This window comes from Lycorma delicatula, chromosome 5 (genome assembly GCF_047948215.1).
Source record: "Lycorma delicatula isolate Av1 chromosome 5, ASM4794821v1, whole genome shotgun sequence".
Classification (NCBI taxonomy): domain Eukaryota; kingdom Metazoa; phylum Arthropoda; class Insecta; order Hemiptera; family Fulgoridae; genus Lycorma; species Lycorma delicatula.
This window is the reverse complement of record NC_134459.1, coordinates 6,334,829-6,357,191: the sequence shown is the minus strand read 5'-3', so window position 1 is coordinate 6,357,191 and position 22,363 is coordinate 6,334,829. Positions and strand designations below refer to the sequence as shown.

General features: G+C 28.5%; 2 protein-coding genes across 2 annotated transcripts in view; both read right to left on the bottom strand.

The window, feature by feature from the left end:
- The window catches only part of LOC142324685 (uncharacterized), a 27,833-nt gene extending 5,470 nt beyond the window's left edge, over window positions 1-22,363 (bottom strand). The window contains exons 1-3 of the mRNA XM_075365579.1: window positions 21,558-22,363; window positions 17,794-17,972; window positions 13,675-13,924 (exon numbers count right to left, since the gene is read on the bottom strand). Of these exons, the coding sequence (XP_075221694.1) occupies window positions 13,675-13,924; window positions 17,794-17,972; window positions 21,558-22,110 (982 nt within the window). The 5' untranslated portion in view covers window positions 22,111-22,363. The remainder of the gene's footprint in view (window positions 1-13,674; window positions 13,925-17,793; window positions 17,973-21,557) is intronic.
- Window positions 20,522-22,363, bottom strand: part of LOC142324674 (uncharacterized) — a 55,847-nt gene continuing 54,005 nt past the window's right edge. The window contains exon 19 of the mRNA XM_075365552.1: window positions 20,522-21,043. The gene's annotated coding sequence lies outside the window, so the exon portion shown is untranslated. The remainder of the gene's footprint in view (window positions 21,044-22,363) is intronic.

Below are 22,363 nucleotides of genomic sequence, written 5' to 3'. Positions count from 1 at the left end.
ATTTTACCTGCATCACTATAAGTAAATTAAGATCTCTATAAATAAATTAGAATATGTGTATATTAAAAAATATGTTTCCTTAAAACTTAGAAATTTCTACGCTGATCTAAATTATTTTTTTAAATCAAGTTTTAAACCATGAAAGATTATTATACTCCACAACTGGATGAGGAATAAGGTTTGAACTGAAAATGTCATAATGTAGAGTATTATTTATAGGGTATAACGTTTAGAATGATTAAGTAAATCACATCCTAAAAAGAGAAAACTAAATGTTTGTCACACATGAATTTTAAAATATAGTTTCAATATTATTCTAATTTTGCAATTTTATAAAAGATTGGCAATATGTTCGTAAGATTTAAAAACTTTTTTTTGATCAAACAATATGTGATTTTTGGTAGTAAACTTTATCTATAAAATATAAAACTGAAATTTTAAAAATATCATGGTTTCTTTTATATATTTGCACTTCATATCTAAGAAAAAGGTCTGTGTTAGTCAATTTGTTTCCATTTTTCTATTCATTTGGGATCACACTTGAATGACAAGACCTTTTGTAATATAACTTGCAGAATAAAGTTCTTAATTGTTATTTAATTCATGGAAATTAGACAACTGAAAAATAAACAGATAAAATTTACTTAGATAATAATTTTTTTTAATGACAGAATTACAATAAATTATTTGAAAAATTATTATTTCAAAGTTGGCAGTACAATAACAATTGATCATCCATGTGTAATTCTGTATTAGTGTATAAAATCATTCTGTAAGGTACATCATGTATACTGGGTACTATGAACTGTGCTGTCATTAGTGAAGGTTTCCTGTGAATTTAGTTTGAAGGTGATCGGTTTTCCATTGAAGTAATGCTAGTTATTTACCACAGAGGAATGAACTGATGGTATTCATTTTGGGTGTGAGTAATGGTAATGCTAGAGTTGTTGCAATAGTATGTGAAATACATTTTCTGAATTGTAGGATTCCAGATCCCAAAACTTATAAGCGGGACTTTTCACAATCTTCAGGAAATAGGTCCTCATGAAATGGTGGAAGGCAGTTTTCAACACCGATTTAGCCTCAATATATGGTGTGGTCTTCACAATCAGCTGTTTGGACTGTTCATATTACCTGGCCACTTAAATGTAAGGTCTATTTGCACATTCTTCAAGAATTGTTGTCCCAGCTGCATGAAGATGTTACTCTAGCAATGAAACACAAAGTATACTTCAGTGGAATGGCGCGCCTCCCCACTTCTCTTGTGCTGTTTCCACTCTCTTAAATCACCATTTCCCTCAGAAACGGATCATTCTGTTCAACATTCCTGACCACGAAGCTTGCCTGATCTAACATCTTAAGATTTTTGCATCTGAGGATGGATTAAAAAGTGTAGTATATAAAACAAAAGTACATTCTCATGAGGAATTAACTATCGGCATTATGGATGCACCTGAGCAACTTATGTACAATCCTAAAGAACTAAAAAGAGCAGCAATTGAAGTACAGAAGCATGCCAAGAAATGTGTTGAAAATGGCAGGCTCATTTCTGAACATTTTTATAAACTGGTACATATGCACTTTGGTTTAGTGTACCGTTTTTAAATAAAATGCTAATATTTTTTAACTTTTCTTTGTTTTAATCCAATTATCTTACACCATTTTGTTCAGAATTAAATTCTCTACAAGCTTTGTTAAAGAGTTTTATTTTTTTATTACCTTTTTAACACAGTTATTATACATCAATCATAAAAAACAGTTTTTACCCCAAATTTCTCAAAAACTAGTACTGTTCTGAGACCTATTTTATTTAATTTCTCAGGTCAAAAACCATAAGAATTCACTAATTCTGTTCCTTAATTAACATTCTAAAATTTTCAGTACGATTTCATTTCACCAGGTAACTGAAATCTGTCACTAACTGATAACTCGTAAATGAAGCATTTTAGAACAAATGTTTGTATGAGATTTTTTCATTATTTTCACAAATAGAATATGTCATAAAAGTCATGAGAGAACTTCATGATACACTTTGTGTATAAAAAAGTAAACCCGTGATTGGCTGCAAGTTTTATGCAATATTTAAAGAATTCTAAACAGGAACTAGACTCATTTTCAAGTAGAATTAATTTTTTTGTACCTGTAATGTTAGAAATGTTTAAAAAAGTATCTACCAAAAATATAATTCAATGTCAAAAACATACCAAAAATAGGTTTTTCAACAACCCTGAAGGATTTTTTTTCATTTTGAATATGGATTCATTACTAGTTTCGTAAATTTTTTCCTTATTGTTTACTAACTAAAATAGTTGCTTGGTGGAGATGCAATTTAATAAAAGATTTCAAGGGGAAAAAATTAAAAGAAACAAAATTTGAAGTAATTTTTATGTGGAAAATCTTTTGGAAATTTGACCAGCACACATAAGAGGAGCAGAGATGACAGATACGACTGGTAAGAACAAGTTGGATTACTAATTTGGTTTGTGTATATTAATTCATGACTTTAATATGTATACATTATAAATATCAGAATACCTGTCATTTTGTTTGTACCATTTCTCATTTAAACTGAAGAACAGCAAATCCAATCTGAATAATTCTTTTTCTATTGTATTTCTTGAACTTTAAGATAAGTTTCAGACTTAGATTTATTTAAATGACCAAAATATCTAATTAAGTAAGCACTAGGACTAAACCGAGAACATATTGTAATTTATGTAATTTTTTTTATCAGTTAATATTCTAAGTTGCTAATTATACTTGTAACATATATCAGTGGTTCCGGAGAATGAAATCTGGAAAGCAACTTGAAAAAAAATCTTCTTCTATTGAAAGAAATAAAAAAGCCAATACTGAAATATCAGTAACTTATTGTCATATATTTCTTGAATTACAATTTTTCATAATGAGCCCTATCTTACAGCTATAAACACACGTTTTATCATTAAACTGTTAAAGCTGCATAACTTTTATTATATTTTACCATTTAATCCTAGACTAAGGCATATTACTCGTTATATGTTTTACGTATGTATGTATGAAACAAATTCAGAAAACTGTACCTCTTCCAATTATAGCACCTATAGCACACAGTCATCTCTGTTTGTATGCATGCTCTTTTAGATGCTTGTTTGCTATAGATACCATTATTTTTTTTTAATTATTTTTTTTTTGAAGAAGCAGTTTTGTATATTTCAAATGTTGAAGGGCTTACCTATTGTGAACAGCTTAATGTGTTATAAAATTACTGTTCAGATACTTAACAGCTGTTAAATTTAAACATTCTTTGAACATAAAAAATACGAAATCAAAAAACTCATCTAATAGTAAAATACTCATAGTAGTAAAATTTTTAGTAAAACTGGAATGAGTGGCAAAATGATAAGACAATTTAATGAAGGGGAAAAAACATGATTTGTAGAGTGAAAGGACCTCTCCTGTTAATAATTTAAGCCCTTTTGACAAAAAAAATTGTTAAAACAGTTTACAATTTTATCAGTTATTTTTGACTTGTAAATTTCAAAAAATATTCTTTATGGAAGATAGTTTAAAATATCAAACATTACCCTCACACTACATGCCAAAAATACTCTCTGGGGAACATTAATAAATTGATTTTCTTCACAATGTATGATTTTTATTTTTATCATTCACTCTTGACAAAAATAATTTTTTGATATTTATTTAAAGTATCAAAAAATTTAGCTTGTACGTTGGGTACTTAATAAAATTTGTGATAACCAAATAATATCTGTCACTGCATAAATTGGCTCATAAAAAGTCCATGATCACAGCTGTAGAAAAATTAAATTTGGATCATGGGGTGGAGGGGTAATAAATAATTATGTATTATAAATTATTATGTAACAAAATTATCTAAAGCTTAAGTGTAAAATATTCAATAAAATGGAAACAAAAATAAAAACCACAATTTTTATTAAAAAAATTATAATAATAAGATTTGTTTTATAATTATTTGAAGTTAAATAAATCTCTCCAAGATGACAACCATAAACGATGGAAAGCTTTATATGTTGGCCTGCTATTGAAACACAGACTTGCCAACTCACTGTCAAATGGCCTTTGAGGAGCATTATCGTGGGCTAAATGCTCAAGCATTCTGCAAGCCCGAGTGGCTTGGAGTTTAACCTCCCTTCGTGAGCTTCCTTCAACCAGCAGGAGCCCATTGTCAGCATAAGCCACGATGCAACACCTGCTGGGTAACCTCAACCGCAGGAGAGAATCCAACTTCACCACCCACAATGAAGGACCCAACATGCTGCCCTGGGGACATCCCTTAGACAGTGTCTTGCCAATCTCATGGCTGCCCTTGCGGAGCGCACATCCCAATGACTGAAGTAACTTTGCGTAACTTGCAATTCACTTACAGTACATTCTCTTTTTTGGAGTGGTAAATAGCAGGTCACCATAGATTATTAAATGCTCCGATCTGGATTTTTGAAGATCGCTCCTATCTTCAAACACCTGCATTTTCTATTTTCTTTTGAGCCTTGGTTGGCATTGTTATAATAGTACAGCCAAGTTTCATCACCTGTCACAATACTGTTCACACAAGGAGATTTCCCATTTTAAAAATTTTTCGGCATTTCACGGCAATATGAAACATGATGTGCCATCTGATCATTAGTCAAGTTATGCAGCACCCATAAGGTACTAAACTTGAAGATCATTTCACAGAATAGCATTATTCGCTGTTGTGTTAATGCCCAAGGACACCACTATTTGGTAGTAGGTCACAAGCCTGTCTGTCTCAAGCATTTTTCGTACTGCAGCATATTTCTTCCGACACACAGATGACTTGTATCATCCTCAAAACCAGAATTTCCTCTTTCAAACTCTCGGTACCACCTAAATATTGTATGAAGAGGACAATCCTCTTAAATCACAGAAGTCATTTCCTCTAAGTACTACTGATCAACATTTAATTCATGTGCAAAATTGTAGGTAAAATTTCCTGGTATTCAGTTTTCAACCACGATGACATCACAAACTCTCCGTACCTGAGAATTTTTTTTGTTAGTAGTATTTACCATATGGTTCAGATTGATTCATTAAGATACAACAAGAAGAAGGAACAAATTTCATTATTATCCTTACTGAATGTACCTTCATGGTACAAGAAGTAAAATGGGTTTTCATTTTTTCACAGTGAATTCTAAAAATATTTCCCTTAAACAGAAAACTCAATTCCCTTAAATAAAAACACATGTACTAGAATATTAGACAAAGAAATACTCTGCATGAAATCAAAAGTTAAATATGCAGCCTTATCAATATTTAATATGTTTTGTAAACAAGGAGCTAACAAGTCTTTCAATTTTGGAAGAATGATATACCTCCTCATAAACAAGCAATTATTATCAATAGAATCCTTTGTATAGAAAAGGTGATAGATAAAATGGAATTAAGAGAAAAGCTACATCAATATTTTAAGATCCAGGTAAAACTTTACAAAAAATGTAGTGAAGGTAGGTATAACAGGTGTAGACAATAAAATAGCAGTTTTATAGATTTAGGTAATTTCTTACACATAGGAAAATATGTAAAAATTTAAATTAAGATTGCCACAATCCAATATTAGATTCTGTTTTGTTTTTAGTTATCAAAAGTTATTTTAAAAAGTGAAGTAAATATTCATACTCAATGCAGATGATATAACAGTGACACAACCCTGCTAATACAAATGAATTAGAAATAAGCACTTTTATGGAAATGCATGCAGTTATTGCAACAGCTTTTTTAAGTATAAATTTTAAGTAAAATCAAACTTCGTAACATTTTAAAGTAAATTAGCTTATCAAAAAATAATATTATGATTTGATAGATAAAATTACATAATAGAATAGTTATCACTAGTGAAGTTCTTAAATTCAATGATTACTCACAAGCTAAGGCACTTTTATCCATTCATTTCTTACCTAACATTTTTTCATAAAGAAACTGCTTGTAGTAAACATCTTAATATGTTAAATTTAGACATGAATAAATGTTACAGTTACTTTATTAAATTAAGATTTTCTTATGATGTCCATTTTCCAGTCCAGTAACTGAGGCTTTTGTTTATTTTTCTAGTACCTACAAAATCCCCCAGTTGCATATGGGTGCAATACAGATTAAGCATATTGGTAGGGCTCCACCTTATTGCATCCAAGTCTGTAGGATTTCATTTGGGGTGTCCTTTCCTAGACTCATCCGCTCTCTCTACTGTAATGACTGGAAAATTTTAATAAATAAATGTTTATTTTTAAATTTATTTAAAGTTATAAAGAATTTGTACACTGTTATTGATGTAAAGGTGGTAAGTAGAGACAAGTTTGTAAATACTAATTTAGACGTTCAACAAGGGTGTCCTTTGTCATATTTAATTTATATTTTGATGAACTGATCTTTCAATGGAAACAACAAGTGTTTTTGGACATCTGCATGAGGATATTTATATTACTGCATTATTGTTTGCTGACGATTTAATTATTTTAAGTGAGAATGAAAATGATCTGGAGTTTAATATATTTAAATTCAACAAGAGAAAAGCTACATCAATCTTTTAAGATCCAGGTAAAACTCTACAAAAAATTTAGTGAAGGTAGGTATAACAGGTGTAGACAATAAAACAGCAGTTTTATAGATTTAGGTAATGGCTGGAAGCTGAATCCCTCCCTGGCCATGTCCACTATATAATTAGTTAAATATTTTAATTGCAAATTGTCTGTTAAGAAATCAAAGGTAATGGCTATTAAGAGTAAGGAATCTATTAGATCAAAAATTATATTAGAAAATGAAGCTCTTGAACAAGTCACCTCTTTTAAATTACTATTTATCTATCTTATATTTGAGACTATGACATTAAAATTAAAACTAATCTCTTTAGGTTGGTGTGTGAAACTACAAAGCAAAACCTAAAGAATAAAGAAAGACTTAACAGCCAGCTAAAATTATATATGACAATGGATGTACAAGTGTTTTTATAAGGTTGTGAAACCTAGGTTTTAAAATTTAAAGATCTGAACTCTATATAGGCTGCCAAGATGTCTTTCAGGTGAATTTTAGAGGACGTATCCTGTCTGGGTAGAATAAAAACAAAGATTTTCAAATAGTTCTGAACATAGTTTCCAAGATTTTTGCCTATAGGTAGAAATGGACAGAACCTTTGTAAAGAATGCAGGACAATAGGATACCTAAATGAACGTATCCTTCTTTGTGTTAGGTATCCTATACATCTCCAGCATTTCCCCCTTGAAATGGAGGAAATGCTGGAGGGACGAAACAGGATCTAAACCAGAGAGGAAATGATGATGATGATAATTTTCTTATACAAACATTAAGACAAGGATAAATCCTAAATTCTAAACACAAAGGTAAATTATGTGATTAATCTCATATTTTTATGTAAATCTTGCAAACAATTAAAATATTAAATAAATATTTTAATAATCATCATAATAGTTTCTACATCATCATAATACCTTCTGTCAGTAAAAATGCCTACTAAACTGAAGATAAAAAAAGATATATAAGTGGCAATATTAAAACAAAAGTAAAATTTCATGTAGCTGATATTTAATTGTTATCAAAAATGTTATCCTGTATTGTAGAAAGATAACTGATGAAGACATTCAATTGTGATTTGCTAGAGCATTGACTCACATGAATATATGTGTGAAGCATTTTCACAATAAGTGATATTTTTAGAAACATTTCAAGAATAAATGTTTCTAAAAATTGTAACCTAAATTGTAATTAGTAGTAAATAAAACAATATGTATTAAATTAAAAAAAGGGTAAAAACAAGTCATGAATACCTAAATGTAACAAGTCCCCAGTTTTCCATAGCACCATGAAAGAAATCAGGTAATGCAACTAAATCTTGCTTTGGTAATGGAAATTTTATATCAAAATATTTCTCATAAAATGATAAAATCTTAGGTCCAAGTTTTTTAACAAATTCTACTTGATCTAATAGCATCTTTTCTGGCCCATATTCTAAATTTAACATTGCCATCTGCTTTATCTGTATCTTTATGTTCCATCTCAGAAATCATAAAAGCAACTAAATAAGTTGACATTGGAACTGATTTTTGAAATTCTTCCCACACCCAATCTGTTTTCCCTTCCCTGAAAAAAAATTTATAAAAAAGAGCTAATTTTAAACTTTTGTGTTATGTTAATGCTTTTTAATTTTATGATGTTCTCAATTTGACACATACTTGTATCTACATATTATTAAATAAGTTTTACACGCATGTTCAAGCTGTACTTTTCATCAAATTTACCAATTTCGTGATTCTTTTTTATTTTGCAGAGGAAGTTCCTTTAATGGTGCCACTATAAGTGGAAGATCTTTAAAAAAAATATTTTTAATGAAAACATCATTACACACAGAACAAATCACCAAACAAATATAATGCCAATGGATTATTATATAAACTAACATTTTTAGATTGCAAAATATTCAAATGAGATCCAGTTTTAAACAAACATACAATAAACATATAAAAGTCCTTCGCAACAATATAAAATCAGTATTTGTTGACCATCTCATAGAAATTATAAATTTGTCAACATCAACACACCCTTTATATTCTGCAGTACACAAAAAGTACCACACATTTGTATATTATGAAATACAAAAACATATATAAGTGCACAACAGTGATATACTAAATAAACTGACAGAATTCAAATTACACATGCTTTTCGACCACATTCTTAGTACATTTGCATAAAAAACTATTAGCTGACACTTACGGGAAAGGTGTTGCACCTGTCACTAAAGATGGTCACAACCATAACTGAAATCCTTTGAAGTAACATTTAAAAAAAAATTTATTGTACATTTCAGCTCAGTTTGTTGATATAAAAGCTTAAATTTTTAATTATAATAAATACATTGTCTGTATACAAACGTAGGAAGATATTTTTAATTTTTTTATTGTTTCATTAATTAGTTTTGGATAATTATAGCAAAATAATGTATAACCTGGTATTATCAGATTGATTTTAGTATACATTCCTACATTCCAAGAGCTACATGGTAGCAATCTACTAAATTTCTTTGCTTTCTTTTTCTTACTGTTGTGAAGATGTAGGTTCCTTAACTTCATGTTTTGTTTTTTTTTTTTGCAAACAGCTATTGCTTTCATATGGGCACCATTTTTAGAGGCTTATCCTAATTTTAAATAAAACTACAAGATAAAAATATTAATAATTGATTTAAAAAAATATATATAATAAAAATTAGAAAATAATATTTTGGATCCTTTAAATTAAAATTTTTTGAGTTCAGTTCTAAATTAAGGATAAGTAAATCTTTGGTTATTGTTAATTTTTAATTTGGCAGACTTCTAAAATCCTAAATTCAAAGACGAATTGGGAAAGTACTTTTTTCGTAATTTAAAGCAAATGTTTTTTAAAGTGTTATTTGTTTATTTCAACTTAAAAATTTTTTTTTTGTCTTCATTTTCTTCTTCTTCATTTATGGATTAAGCACTGCCTGTTCCAGCTTCTTTCCATCTCTTTCTTGGTCTGCTCAAACTTCTTCTTCCAACTGATTTATAATTAAGGGTCAGCAGAGTTATACAATCTTCCATCATCCTCTCCACATGTTCTGTAGGTTTGGAGGCAGTAAGGTGGCATCCTCACCATCAATCATAACCTGTGCAGTGCTTGTAACATGGCTAGAGGATTTTATATAACTGGCAAGCTTCAAGAAGCCTTGGCCCGACAACTTATAAAGGCAATAATATTTTTTTTGTAAAAAACTTATTTTGTTGTTAATAAGATCTGTTAAATATTTTAACATATTTATAATACTTTTCTCAGTTTTAATTTCTTATTTGATCATATTTGAAATTTTATTTTTAATTTATAGAAATTTAATTTCACAGGGAACAGATTTCTTGAATAAGAATGATACTTCCATTTAGGCCAAATTTTGGAGACTAGTAGGGAATATTAGCTTATAAAAATTAAACAATCTGAATAATATGTTTACTAAATTAAAATCACCGATAGTAAAAAATCAACAAGCCAGCTAGTATGCAGCAGTCCATGTAAGGATTGTCACACTGTGTACATTGGACAAACACCTCAATACCTTAAAAAAAGAATAGAAGCCCATAACTATAGAAAAAAGGAAGTGACAGTGCTCACAAAATATAAAATAGAACATAAACATTCATTTGATTTCAACAGCACCAAAATATTATACACATAAAAGGACCGACCACTCTAGAAATGATTTACATCAATAGAAATACAAATGCTGTCAACAATAGAACGGACATAGTGGATTAAGCAACATATATGTTAATTTAATTTAAAAAATCATACATCTATATTATAAATTTAGTTTTAAAGAAAACAATGTTTAATGTTTGTAATTTTTGAGGAAAATATGTGCATTGTAAAGGTTTCAATACACAGGAATTAGTAATCAGGTTATATAAAGAGATACATATAATTTTCTAAATATAAGATGAGCGATGTGTGAGTAGGGGGATCTATTACAATAAGGGTGGAGACAAAATATTGTTATCTAGGATGGGTAGTTCAAACCCACCAGGTTGGTTTAGTGGTAAATACATCTTTACAAATTAGCTGATTTCTAAGTAGATAGTTCCAACATTCAAATCCTAGAAAAGGCAGTTACTCTTATACGGATTTGAATACTAGATCATGGACACCAGATACCAGTGTTCTTTGAAGGTTGGGTTTCAATTAACCACACATCTCAAAAATGGTTGACCTAAGACTGTACAAGACTACACTTCACTTACACTCATACATATCATCCTCTGAAGTAATACCTGACGGTGATTCCTGAGGCTAAACAGAAAAAAAGGATGGGTAGATCAGTTAATTTCTTAGTATGCAAGAAAGTTCTGTATAATGTGTGTATGAATGTATATTGTCACCCGAGGAAGCTTAGAGAATTCTAAGTAAAATGTAGTGAATTTAATTTATAAGTTTGTATAGTTTATTGGTTAATCCAAAAGATTAATAAAGATAACATTTTAAAGTAAAATATGTCTTGTTATATTTAATTCTATCCATTCAAGAGGAAAATAAACTTAAATAGATTGCTTTTAAGTTAATATTTATATATCTAAATATATATTTTTTTTCCCCACGTGATTACCAAAAGCTGATATTAAAGCTCCAATTCTGGATCAACAATTTTAATTGGTGTTATATTAAAGCTTAGTGGTCATGGTTTAATTCATTGTTTGTTTATTATTTTATTTTTTATTTAGTTATAGCTATTCTTTTTTGTTAATCTTTGCTTATTTTTTATTTTTATAGTAATTTATTTTGTTTAATTCTAAGAGGGTTAAAAATTCTCATTGCTTATTTGTCACATAAGTTTAGTTATTTGTGAATTATAACTGATTTAGGTTTGATTGAGTTTCTTTTATGGTTGAACATGGATTTTTTAATCTAGTTTATTTTACTTAATTGGTATTGCTTGTGATCATTTAGGAGGACTAAGATTTTTGTTGTAAGGGAGCTTTTAAATTATTTACATTCTTTAGGGTTTCTTTATTTTTATTTTGTACTATAATGAATATATCTAAATATAATAAATATATATTTGTGCTATAAATATATCTTGTTCTCCAAGATAAAATTTATTTTCTGAAATTTGTTTAATAATTTCTATTTTGAGATGGGGATTTTAATCAGGTTTTATTTTATTACTTTTTTCTACCTGTGATTTAATTATTTTTTATTTTACTCATCATAGTTTATTTTTTGATTTAATTATAATTAGTTCTTGTGTTCAAAATTATTCTATTTAATCACATGTTTTCTTCCAATTATTTCATCTTTATTATAGTTGATTTTTTCCATTGTTTATCTAGTTTAAATTAAAATTCAAATGTTTTTTGACACAATATTAAAAATTCTATGTTTGAAATAGGAAATGAAAGCAATATTAGATTAAATACTTTTTCATTAAATTTAAATCCTTTTTTAAAAAAATTTAAGAAAGATAAGGATTTTCATTAATTTTATTTCTGTTCAACTGTTTTTGCATCTGGTAATGTTTTTGTATCTGATAAGAATGAAATGGAAAATTAAATAAATTAGGGATAATTTGTATTAATTATAACAATTGTATTATTTTTGTAATGTGGAGTAGATTTTTCAGTATATTTTTTCGGCAATATTTTTTTTTTAAATGACTGAAAAGTCTCCTTCAACTTCTAATTAATAAACACACAGTTATATGTTGTACGATCTAAATTTCAAAATGATTAAATCTAATCTCTGACAAATTCTTGATACTATAAATTACCAAAAAACACTGCCATGCAATAATTAACCAGTATATCTTAAATATATAGTTTTACTTAACAGTAAAACATTAAAACCATGAAATTTAGCAAATACTTCTACTTCTTTTTCTGTTTAGCCTCTGGAATCACTGTAAGGTATTACTTCAGAGGATGAATGTAAATGGGCTGTAGTCTTGAACAGTTTCAGGTGGACCATTTCTGTCACGTGTGGTTAATTGAAACCCAACCAACAAAAAACAATGGTATCCACGATCTAGAATTCAAATCCAAATTTTTTTTCCAAAAGTTTTGATTTTTTTTTAGCAACTATACTCTAAATACAGTATAATTTTGACTACAGAAACATCACTTGGTCAAGAGGTTGTCTGGTGATCAAACGAATTTTGATTTTTCTCTCAATTCAATTACACTGGGCAGATAATGATGTAGACAACGATACTGAAATTCATCTATTACGACAATATTTTTTTTTAAAGGTAGTTTTAACTGCATTTCATTACTCAACATGTTTGAAATTATTTTATTCTTTGGCTTTGATTAATTGATATGTAATTAACTGTAATTTTGCAGCAAGATGTAGCTCTTTTTTTCTGTTTAGCAAGGTATTACTTCAGAGAATGACATGTATGAATGTAAATGAACTATGGTCTTGAACAGTCTCAGGTTGACTATTCCTGAGATGTGTGGTTAATTGGAACCAACCACCAAAGAACACCGGTATTCAAATCCATATAAAAGTAACTGCCTTTACTACCATTTGAACCTTAGAACTCTCGACTTCAAAATCAGCTGATCTGTAATGACAAGTTCATCACTAAAGCAACCAATTGGTTTCAGCAACATGTAGCTCCAACTAATTATATTCAGTCACTAAAAAACGTTTTAAATGAACATTTTGAAGAACAGTGGATCAGTAGGGATACAGAATTCAGTGGCTGCACACAAATCCAGATTTAACAACCGGTGACAACTCCCATCGGAGCATATTCAAGAAAACATTTCCCGTTTTCAAGTAAGGTGCATTGATGAATTGAAAACTGCTGTTAGGGACTGTATAATTTTTATTTTTCAACATGGGAAAGAATGTCTAAACACAGTTGGTGATTGAAAAAATGTGGGCAGACAATGGAAGAGCATACACAGATCTAATTTAAATTAAGTTTTATCAGTAAATATATTAAACAAATGTTTATTCCTATAAATATAAGGGGACTTTATGGCCACTTATAGAAGATCGAGTTTGAATAAAACCGGTCAACCGGCATCTGCAAAAGAAAAATACTGAACAATCTTACTTTCAAGATAGTTCTCGTGTAAAATAATTTTTTTTTTAATCTTTATAAAATATACTGACCGATTATATTAAGTATTCCAGGCCATATACTGCAAGGAAAATCAGTAATATCCACTATTAAAATAACTAACGCTTCTTCATTTTTAATTTTTGATAATAAACGTGGATAATATTCAGGATCGACAGAAACAGATAAAGCTGTATTATAATTTTTCATAAAATGACATCTTTGACAAGTTATACTACGTAAATCTTGCACAGTACATGATGAAAATATTTCACTCGGTAAATATCCGGGTATACCTGGATCCTAAAATAAATCAAAAAATGTAATAATACTATTATAATAAAAGTGAATAACAAAATTCATAAAAAAAAAATTCTAGGATAAAGCAAACACTAAATTTAAATGAAAATAATGCGTATTAAACCACAAAAATGAATATCTAAGAAAAAAAAATGAAAACAATGATTAAATGTTGGTTGAGTCACAAAATGATTTTTTTTTACTTTCTCAGATACATAATTCTACTACATAAGGAAATATGCCTTAATAAGGTATAATTTCGCATCATGGAGTTTTTGTAGGTCTTGATGTTTCATGACCTCTTCCACTCACAAAAAGAAACATAATTTTTGCATTGGAATATTCTGGATGAATGTTTAAATGTTAGCCTGTTTTTTATTTGATATTTCCAGACTGGATACACCACTTCAATTGAAATCTAATATAAAGATTCAGTAGAACATGTGGAAAGGATACCATATGCAAGGTTTCCTATGGAAGCCATGAAATACAATGTTCATAAAGTTAAATATCGTAGTACATAATTTATAAGTAGGACCATTTTCTTGTAACCAGCAGTTTCACTCTTCATTTTGAGGTGAAGCTACAAAATTTGTAATAATTTCTGAACAATGTTCTTTAGTTAATATTTTTTTCAAAAAAATCATTCTTTGTTGCAAAATAAAGCACCAAACGAAGTGGGCAACTCTAACCGAAAGTCCAGTTTCCTAACATTCTCCTGGAAAGGAGAATCTAAGAGTAATTGATTAATGTCGTGTAAACTGTCAACTTGTAAGACTGACCGATGACCTCAACTACATTTCCTATTCCATAAAGTAGACGCTAAATTAAAAATAGTGTATTAATTAGCACCACACAATAGAGAAAGTTAGGCACAGAAACGTCTGGCATTCAGAATAAGATCAAAATGATTAAATGTTTTATATATATTTCCAAAAGCATAAACAAAATTCAGCTTAAACTGCCAAAATACAGAATCAATAAGAGCTCTTACCTTATCTTATTATTTTTCTCTTTCTTTTCTACATATCAAAAGCATTTTCGAGGAAATTCCTCATCATCAGTTAATTAAAATTAAAAATTAATTACACAATAAAATGCTAAACATTAATATAATTACAAATAAGACATGATATACGTGTCAAATAATTAAAAATTGAAAAACATTAAAACATTTTGTATTTTTTTAAACATGTTTGTGGCCAGTCACTAAATACAACACTGTACTAATACAATGTACACTTTACCTAATATTGACAAAAGTGCTGCTATCTATAGCAGCTTTGATAAGAGTATCATTATCAAATTCTGTCTGCAGACTGATTAAGCTAAATTTCTATCTCTATTTATATATATGATATTTTTCTAAAATGTTTAATTTTTTATTATCATTTTCTTTTGACTTATTTTTAAATTAGATTCTGTGTCAGTAATAAAGTGTTTATTCACTATTAGATGGTCGGCAACATTAGAAAAATCCAATTTATTGTTTATATAATATCTAAAATATTCTAAAAATGTTACTTTAAATGATCTATTAGTTTTTCCAATACAAATTTAACACAATCATTACATATTATTTTATAAATACCACATAAACGATTAAAATCGTTATTATCATGGTTTTTTAAATGCTTTATTATATGATTGTTGGACTTATATGCGGGTTTATATTTTTCATCATTATAAATGATTAATTAATTTTCAATAATATTATTAGTACAAGAGTATTTTATACAGATATTATCAGTGTTATATATATTATTTATAGGTTACAACGTTGTTACGTTTTTAGATTTTGTTTTTTAGGCTTTACATCCATTTTTTACTGCAATACTCTTTATAATATTTATTTCTACATCCACTTTTTTCTTGTTCTGTGTGAAATGTATCGCTCTATTTAACACTTTTGTAAATAAATCAATTTTGGGTGACCATGAGCGATTAGATTTTCTATTAATAGTTATTTTACATGTTGTAGATTTTCTGTATATTGATGTTATAATATGATACTTTTTGTTGATTTCAATATTAACATCTAAAAAACTTATTTTTCTGCGCTTATCTGTTTCAAATGTAAATTTTAAATTATCATGATAGTTTTTCAATATTATAAGATGTTCATCATTTATAACAGGTTCAAAGATAACCAAAATATAATCAACATATCGAACCCACAATAGAATTTTGTGTATATGAGTAATACCATAAACTATTTTATCTTATTTTCGAATTTCTGCAAATAAATTTCAGAGATGACGTTCGATAAAGGAAATCTCCATCAGTAAAGTATTCTCTTGTGTATAATATGCATTATTAAATTAGAAGTAGTTTTGTTGACATATGGTTCTAATAAAGGTGAGAAAATTATCAATAGATTTTGGATTTCATTATTATTTTTTAGTTTATCTTTTTTATATAAATTGTATGATCTACAGGAATATTAGGGAATATACGAGATCTGTAAGTTAAGTAATGAGACTAATATTTTTTAGCAGCCAAAGTGGCAACACTGTAAAGTTACTAGTAAACATATGGTTACATGAACAGCTGATTTATATTAGGTATTAATATTTTTAGTTTGTTGTTGCCACATGAGACGTCAATAAACTTTTCGTGAAACAAGTTTTTGTTGTGTTACAAAAATGAGTGATACTAATTATGAGCAATGTTGTTCGATCAAGTTTTGTGTTAAACTCTGAGAAAATGATACTAAAATTTTTAAAAATTGAAAAGGTGTATGGAGATGACATTCTGTCATGTGCTCACGTTAGCATTTTCAGAGGGCTGGTAATCAGTTGCGGACGATCAACCGCAAACATAATCAAACAGGGCAAACGGTAAGACCGTTAACATCAAAAAGTAACGACAATATTGAGCGAATCAGACACTTGATAAGATACAACTGGTGATTAGCTATCAGAATGATTGCAAAACAGTTGAATTTGAACCATACCACAGTCCGTCAAATTTTGACAAACGAATTGGACATGAAAAAATTTTATGCAAAATTGGTCCCTAAAAGCATCACCGTTGAACAGATAAACAACAGGGTGGAATTGCGCCGTGATCTTCTAGAGTGAATTGATACTGAACCTGATTTTCTAAAAAAATGTTATTACTGGTGATGAAACTTGTTTACTTGAGTACAACCCAGAATCAAAACGACAAAGCAAGGAGTGGCACACTTCAAACTAACCACATCCCAAAAATGCAAAAATGAGGAAATCAAAAATCAAAACCACACTAATTTGTTTTTTCGATTAGTAATGGTATTGTCCATAATGAGTTTCTGCCTACAAGACAGACTGTAAATCAATATGTTTACTGAAAAATTCGTGAGAGACTGCGGAAAAGAGTTGCTTGTGTGAGACCAGTCATCAAAGACAACTGGATGCTGTATCATGACGATTCACCTTGTCACACTACACTCCCACTTAGAGTTTTGGCTAAGAAAATATTATATTATATAATATATTTATATGGTAAATCAATCTTAGATCTAAGTATCTTATAGATTATTTTTTTAATAAAATAACAAGGTACAGATTTATATTTAATTAACGAACGCATTGGGTTACCTTGCTTGTGTATTTTAGGAAGACCAGTAAGTTTCAGGGCAAATGGTTTAAATTGATATAATCTAGTGCGAGACTACAATTTATAATCATAATCCAAAATTGTCTTACAATTTGTTATTAAACTTTTTGTAATCTTTAAAAATTTATTAGCCGGGTCTTTTATTTACTTAAAATTATTAACGGTTATATACTTTTCAACTGAATTATTATATTTTTCAATGGCATACATGTTTTATCTGATTTTAGTATAACAAAAATATTTTCTTTTAACCCATATGAGAATTAACTTACTTGGCAATGTAAAAGGGCACCACAACCGCCGCAAGGAACATTGCTCATTGGTATAGTACTGTCTGGTGTACCATATTCAGATCGTTTATTAAATTCTAATAATTCCTCATCTGAATCTTGTTCTTCCTCAAATATGTCATAATCTTTCATCCATTTTTTATTAGATATATGTTTAGTATCTGAAAAGTCAGTCAAAAATAAGGTACTTACGTATTAACGTCACCGCAGCTACAGCTTTATTTAAAAGTAGTCAATCGAATTTCGGTGGAAAATGGGCTGATATAGAGTTTAACATAAATAAATAAATATTTATTTTATAAATACAATTTAACCAAACTTAACTTACGCTCGCTAACCTTGACTAATTAACACCATAATTTTTTGATATTTATTTAATAAATTCAGTAATTATTTATTATTTAAATAATCAAATTATTATTATACGCGATGCAAGCGTAGGTTAAGTTTGGTTAAATTATATTTATAAAATAAATAAATATAAATAACCATTTATTAAAATTAATAAAGAGACTGTTCATTTTCCACCAAAATCCGATTGACTACTTTGTTTTTAAATAAAGCTGTAGCTGTGGTGGCGTTAATACGTAAGTACCAAAAATAATTTTAATATCGCAGATAAAAGTTATTATATATAACTTTTACATTTTTTTATTATGAAAAACTTAGTAGCAATGTTATAAGTAGATTTGCTTACATTGAAACAGTAACTGACCATAAACAGGCAGCTGAAATTTTATCTTTTGATAATTCACATGTAAAACATAGATCCTCACTTCAACATGTAGAATATGTAATGCTGCAGGGAAGTCTCCTCAGTCCCTTCCGCTTTTCTTATTGTTAATTAATGCCTCAAAATCAAGAACCATTTATTACCCTCATCACAGGTTATAAAATTAAATCCATACCTGATGATAATTATATAAAGGGATTTCTAATTTTTACACTACTAGTTCAAATAATTATTCAATGAATGTACCATTTAATACACATAACCATTTAAATACACATAACATTTCATTCTGCTTCTCAGATAGATGCTAAACATTATTTCAATTAATGGTATATCCCTAACCAAGTTATTTTCCACTGAAGCATTTCAGTAAAACATTAAGCCACAGTGATTATTAAAAATATTTATTAAGCTTATATTTTCCCTTTATATTTACTTATTTATATCTTCCCTTCTGAAGTAAAATATCACCTCTTGGGATTTCCAAAAAAAAAGTCAGAATACATACATTTTCAAGATAAAAAAATGCGGAGTCTCAGATCATTGTTTGGTACCTCAAATAAACCTAATTAACAATGTGTTTATAAAATGCAAGCTTTGTTAAAAACTGTAGTCGCTCATTAAAAAAAAAAACCTTATCTACACATAACCAGACAACCAATCAATGTTTTCATATAATTAAAGAACAATAATTCAGCTTAAATAAATGTTCTTAAATAAATTACCAAACCATTTAAAATAGAATTAGAAAATTTTCTTTTAAATAAAATATATTCTGTATTGTTTCTTAATCATGTATTCTATGATATTCTGATCAAGGTTTTACCACAGTTTCCCTTAATCCAACCAGGCAATTGCAGGAGCATTTTGTGGTAAAACTGATAGGTATCGCTTGTTAAGATGAATACCACCTACATTTTAAAGTTCTTATGCAGATATGTAACCATATATTTGATTTGGAGATGGCAAAAAGGAAACCACTTCACTTCTCATTCCTGTAGTAAGGTTGGTTTTCATTCTTGAGAATCAGAATAAAATTTCTGTGGTAATATGACGGAACAACATTACACATGGTAAATACCACTATGGTTATGATCGATAAATTATCTGATTGATTTTAGAGAAATAATATTATTATTTAAATATTAAAAACCCGGTGAGCAATTTTTTTGATGAAAATTCAGAAGGATGCACAAATTTGCATCAATCTCTTTTTACTTTCTTTTTCCCGTTTAGCCTCCAGTAACTACCATTTAGATAATTCTTCAGAGGATGAATGAGGATGATATGTATAAGTGTAAATGAAGTGTAGTCTTGTACATTCTCAGTTCAACCATTCCTGAGATGTGTGGTTAATTGAAACCCAACCACCAAAGAACACCAGTATCCACGATCTAGTATTCAAATCCGTGTAAACTCTGGCTTTACTAGGACTTGAACGCTGTAACTCTCGACTTCCAAATCAGCTGATTTGGGAATACGCGTTAACCACTAGACCAACCTGGTGGGTTTTGCATCAATCCCTTAATTTTTATATGTGTAACTGAGAGGACAAACATATCGCTCTATAACTTTAAATTATATTTTTCATTAAATTATATAAAAAAAGGCTTTGATCAAGCAGAGATCTCTATAAAAGTATAAATTTTGACATAGTTATATATAAATAAATATTAAATTTTGTGGTATGTTATTCCACAGAAAAAAAAGGAACTGATCAATATTTGCCTGGATGAATCAAGGGAAACCACAGTAAAACTTTGAACAAAGAAGCATCACAAGATATACAATTAATTATAAGTAGTTAATATGCAAGATTAAAAAGGCCAAAATAATTATACTTAAGATGCAAACACATGAAATAATGTTAAAGTAAATGTAAATTATACTAAATATAAGTAATGCAAGGAGTAGCTAAAATGTAACATACAGTCCTTCAAAACCGACAAATGAAAAAAGATAGTCAAATCAAACAAATATTGTAAAAGTACATTTTATTTGCTACAAAAAACTTATTTATTTTTCCACTTATAATCATTAAAAGCTACACATTTCTCCCAACGGTAAACAAATTTTCTCATTCCATCACTAAAGAATACTGCAGTATTTCCTTGATCCACAATCACACTGCATCATTCAATTCATCATCTGTGGTGAAATGAAACATTCCTCTTTAATTGTGGAAAGAAGTAAAAATCGCAAGGTGCCAAATCTGGTATTTTACAGTATTTTACTCAACCGAAAGAAATACACCAAAAGACTGTTGCAATTTCTATGTGATAGTGAGATGGAGAACACAATATAGCGATTTTTCTTATATGAGGTTAGTTATGAAATACTGTGTGAGCAGTGAAAATAGTCAAATGGTGATGTTCTATTATTTATTACTCATTTTTATTCATGTTCCAGTTTTTTATTCAATGTTTGGTGTATATTGTCTAATTATTTATGATCATTTACCTTTATTTAAGTTGCTAATGACTGTTATTATTGATGCAACTAGAAAAAATGAAATAAAGTTGTCTTTTGATTAGAAAATTAAAAAAATAGCAGCACAGCTTCAACTAAATCTTGAGAGAAAACAAATATAAAATATTTCCTTATTAATACAATAAAGAATACACATTAAATATAAATAAAATTCAGAAAAACTAAATAAAATATTTGACAATGTCAGAATGGCAGTTCAAACAGACCAATATGTTAAATAATTTTGGATTAAACACAATTAAATTCATATTCATGATAACAATGGAAACTCTCCTAAGTCTTGAGGCTACAAAGCATTCCCCAGCTACCATACCTAACTAAAGCTACTAGTCAAATATCTTTCTCTTACATAAACTGACTTAAACTAATTTTTTAAAAATTATTTGAAAGACAATACTACTTTGTTAAATGCAATTAGCACTTAAGTAACCAAACATAATGAAATCTGAAAAATAGAAAATAATAAATAAATTTTAAGAAAAAATATAAACATGTGTGTGTAAATTATAAATAAACATCTTACTGTCTTTTATTAAGTTATGAACATCACTTTCCTTATACAAACAGTTCACTGATTCTTTCTCATTCTCTGGAAAGTTGCATTCATCAGCATTATTAAAATTCACATCATCGGTACCTGACACTTTTACTTTAGATACATTATACGGTAACACAACGGAATTGGTTTCTTCACTTTTTGTTAATTCATCCTTTTGCTCATTAGTAATTAAACAAGATCTATTGTCATCCTCTAAAATATATTTCAATGAGGCTGGAGCTAAATAAATCCTACTGTGATTTTTCTCTTCTGATTTACTTCTTCCAATCTCTTTCTTTTTTTGAAGCAAAAAATCTTCATATTTATAAAACGAATGATATATCACTTTTTCTCTAAAATTATTCCTCAATTCCTTAAAAGCTACATAGTTTTCATAATCTGTTTTCAATTCTGATGCACTTTTAAAAGAATAATTACGTTTAACGAAACATGAATTGCGATACAAAGATTTATTTAAAACTTTCAAAAATATTGAATCACTCAAAAATTCGCGACGAAAAAATAATATACCGCTCATGTTTACACAAAACTTAAATAAAATACGATAATCAAAACATCATAAAAGTATGGTTATGTTCACAATAATTTCACTTTTGACAAACCATCAAATACGGGTTTTATGTCCAAATAGGATCAAATATATCTCCCGTAATTATCGTTTAGCTTAGTTTACATTCTAAACTAAATATCGTTCACATAATATGCATAAGTTTTGGTTTCGTACTTATACAAACTTACACATGTTCAAACGCAACCTCACGTTTTAGTAG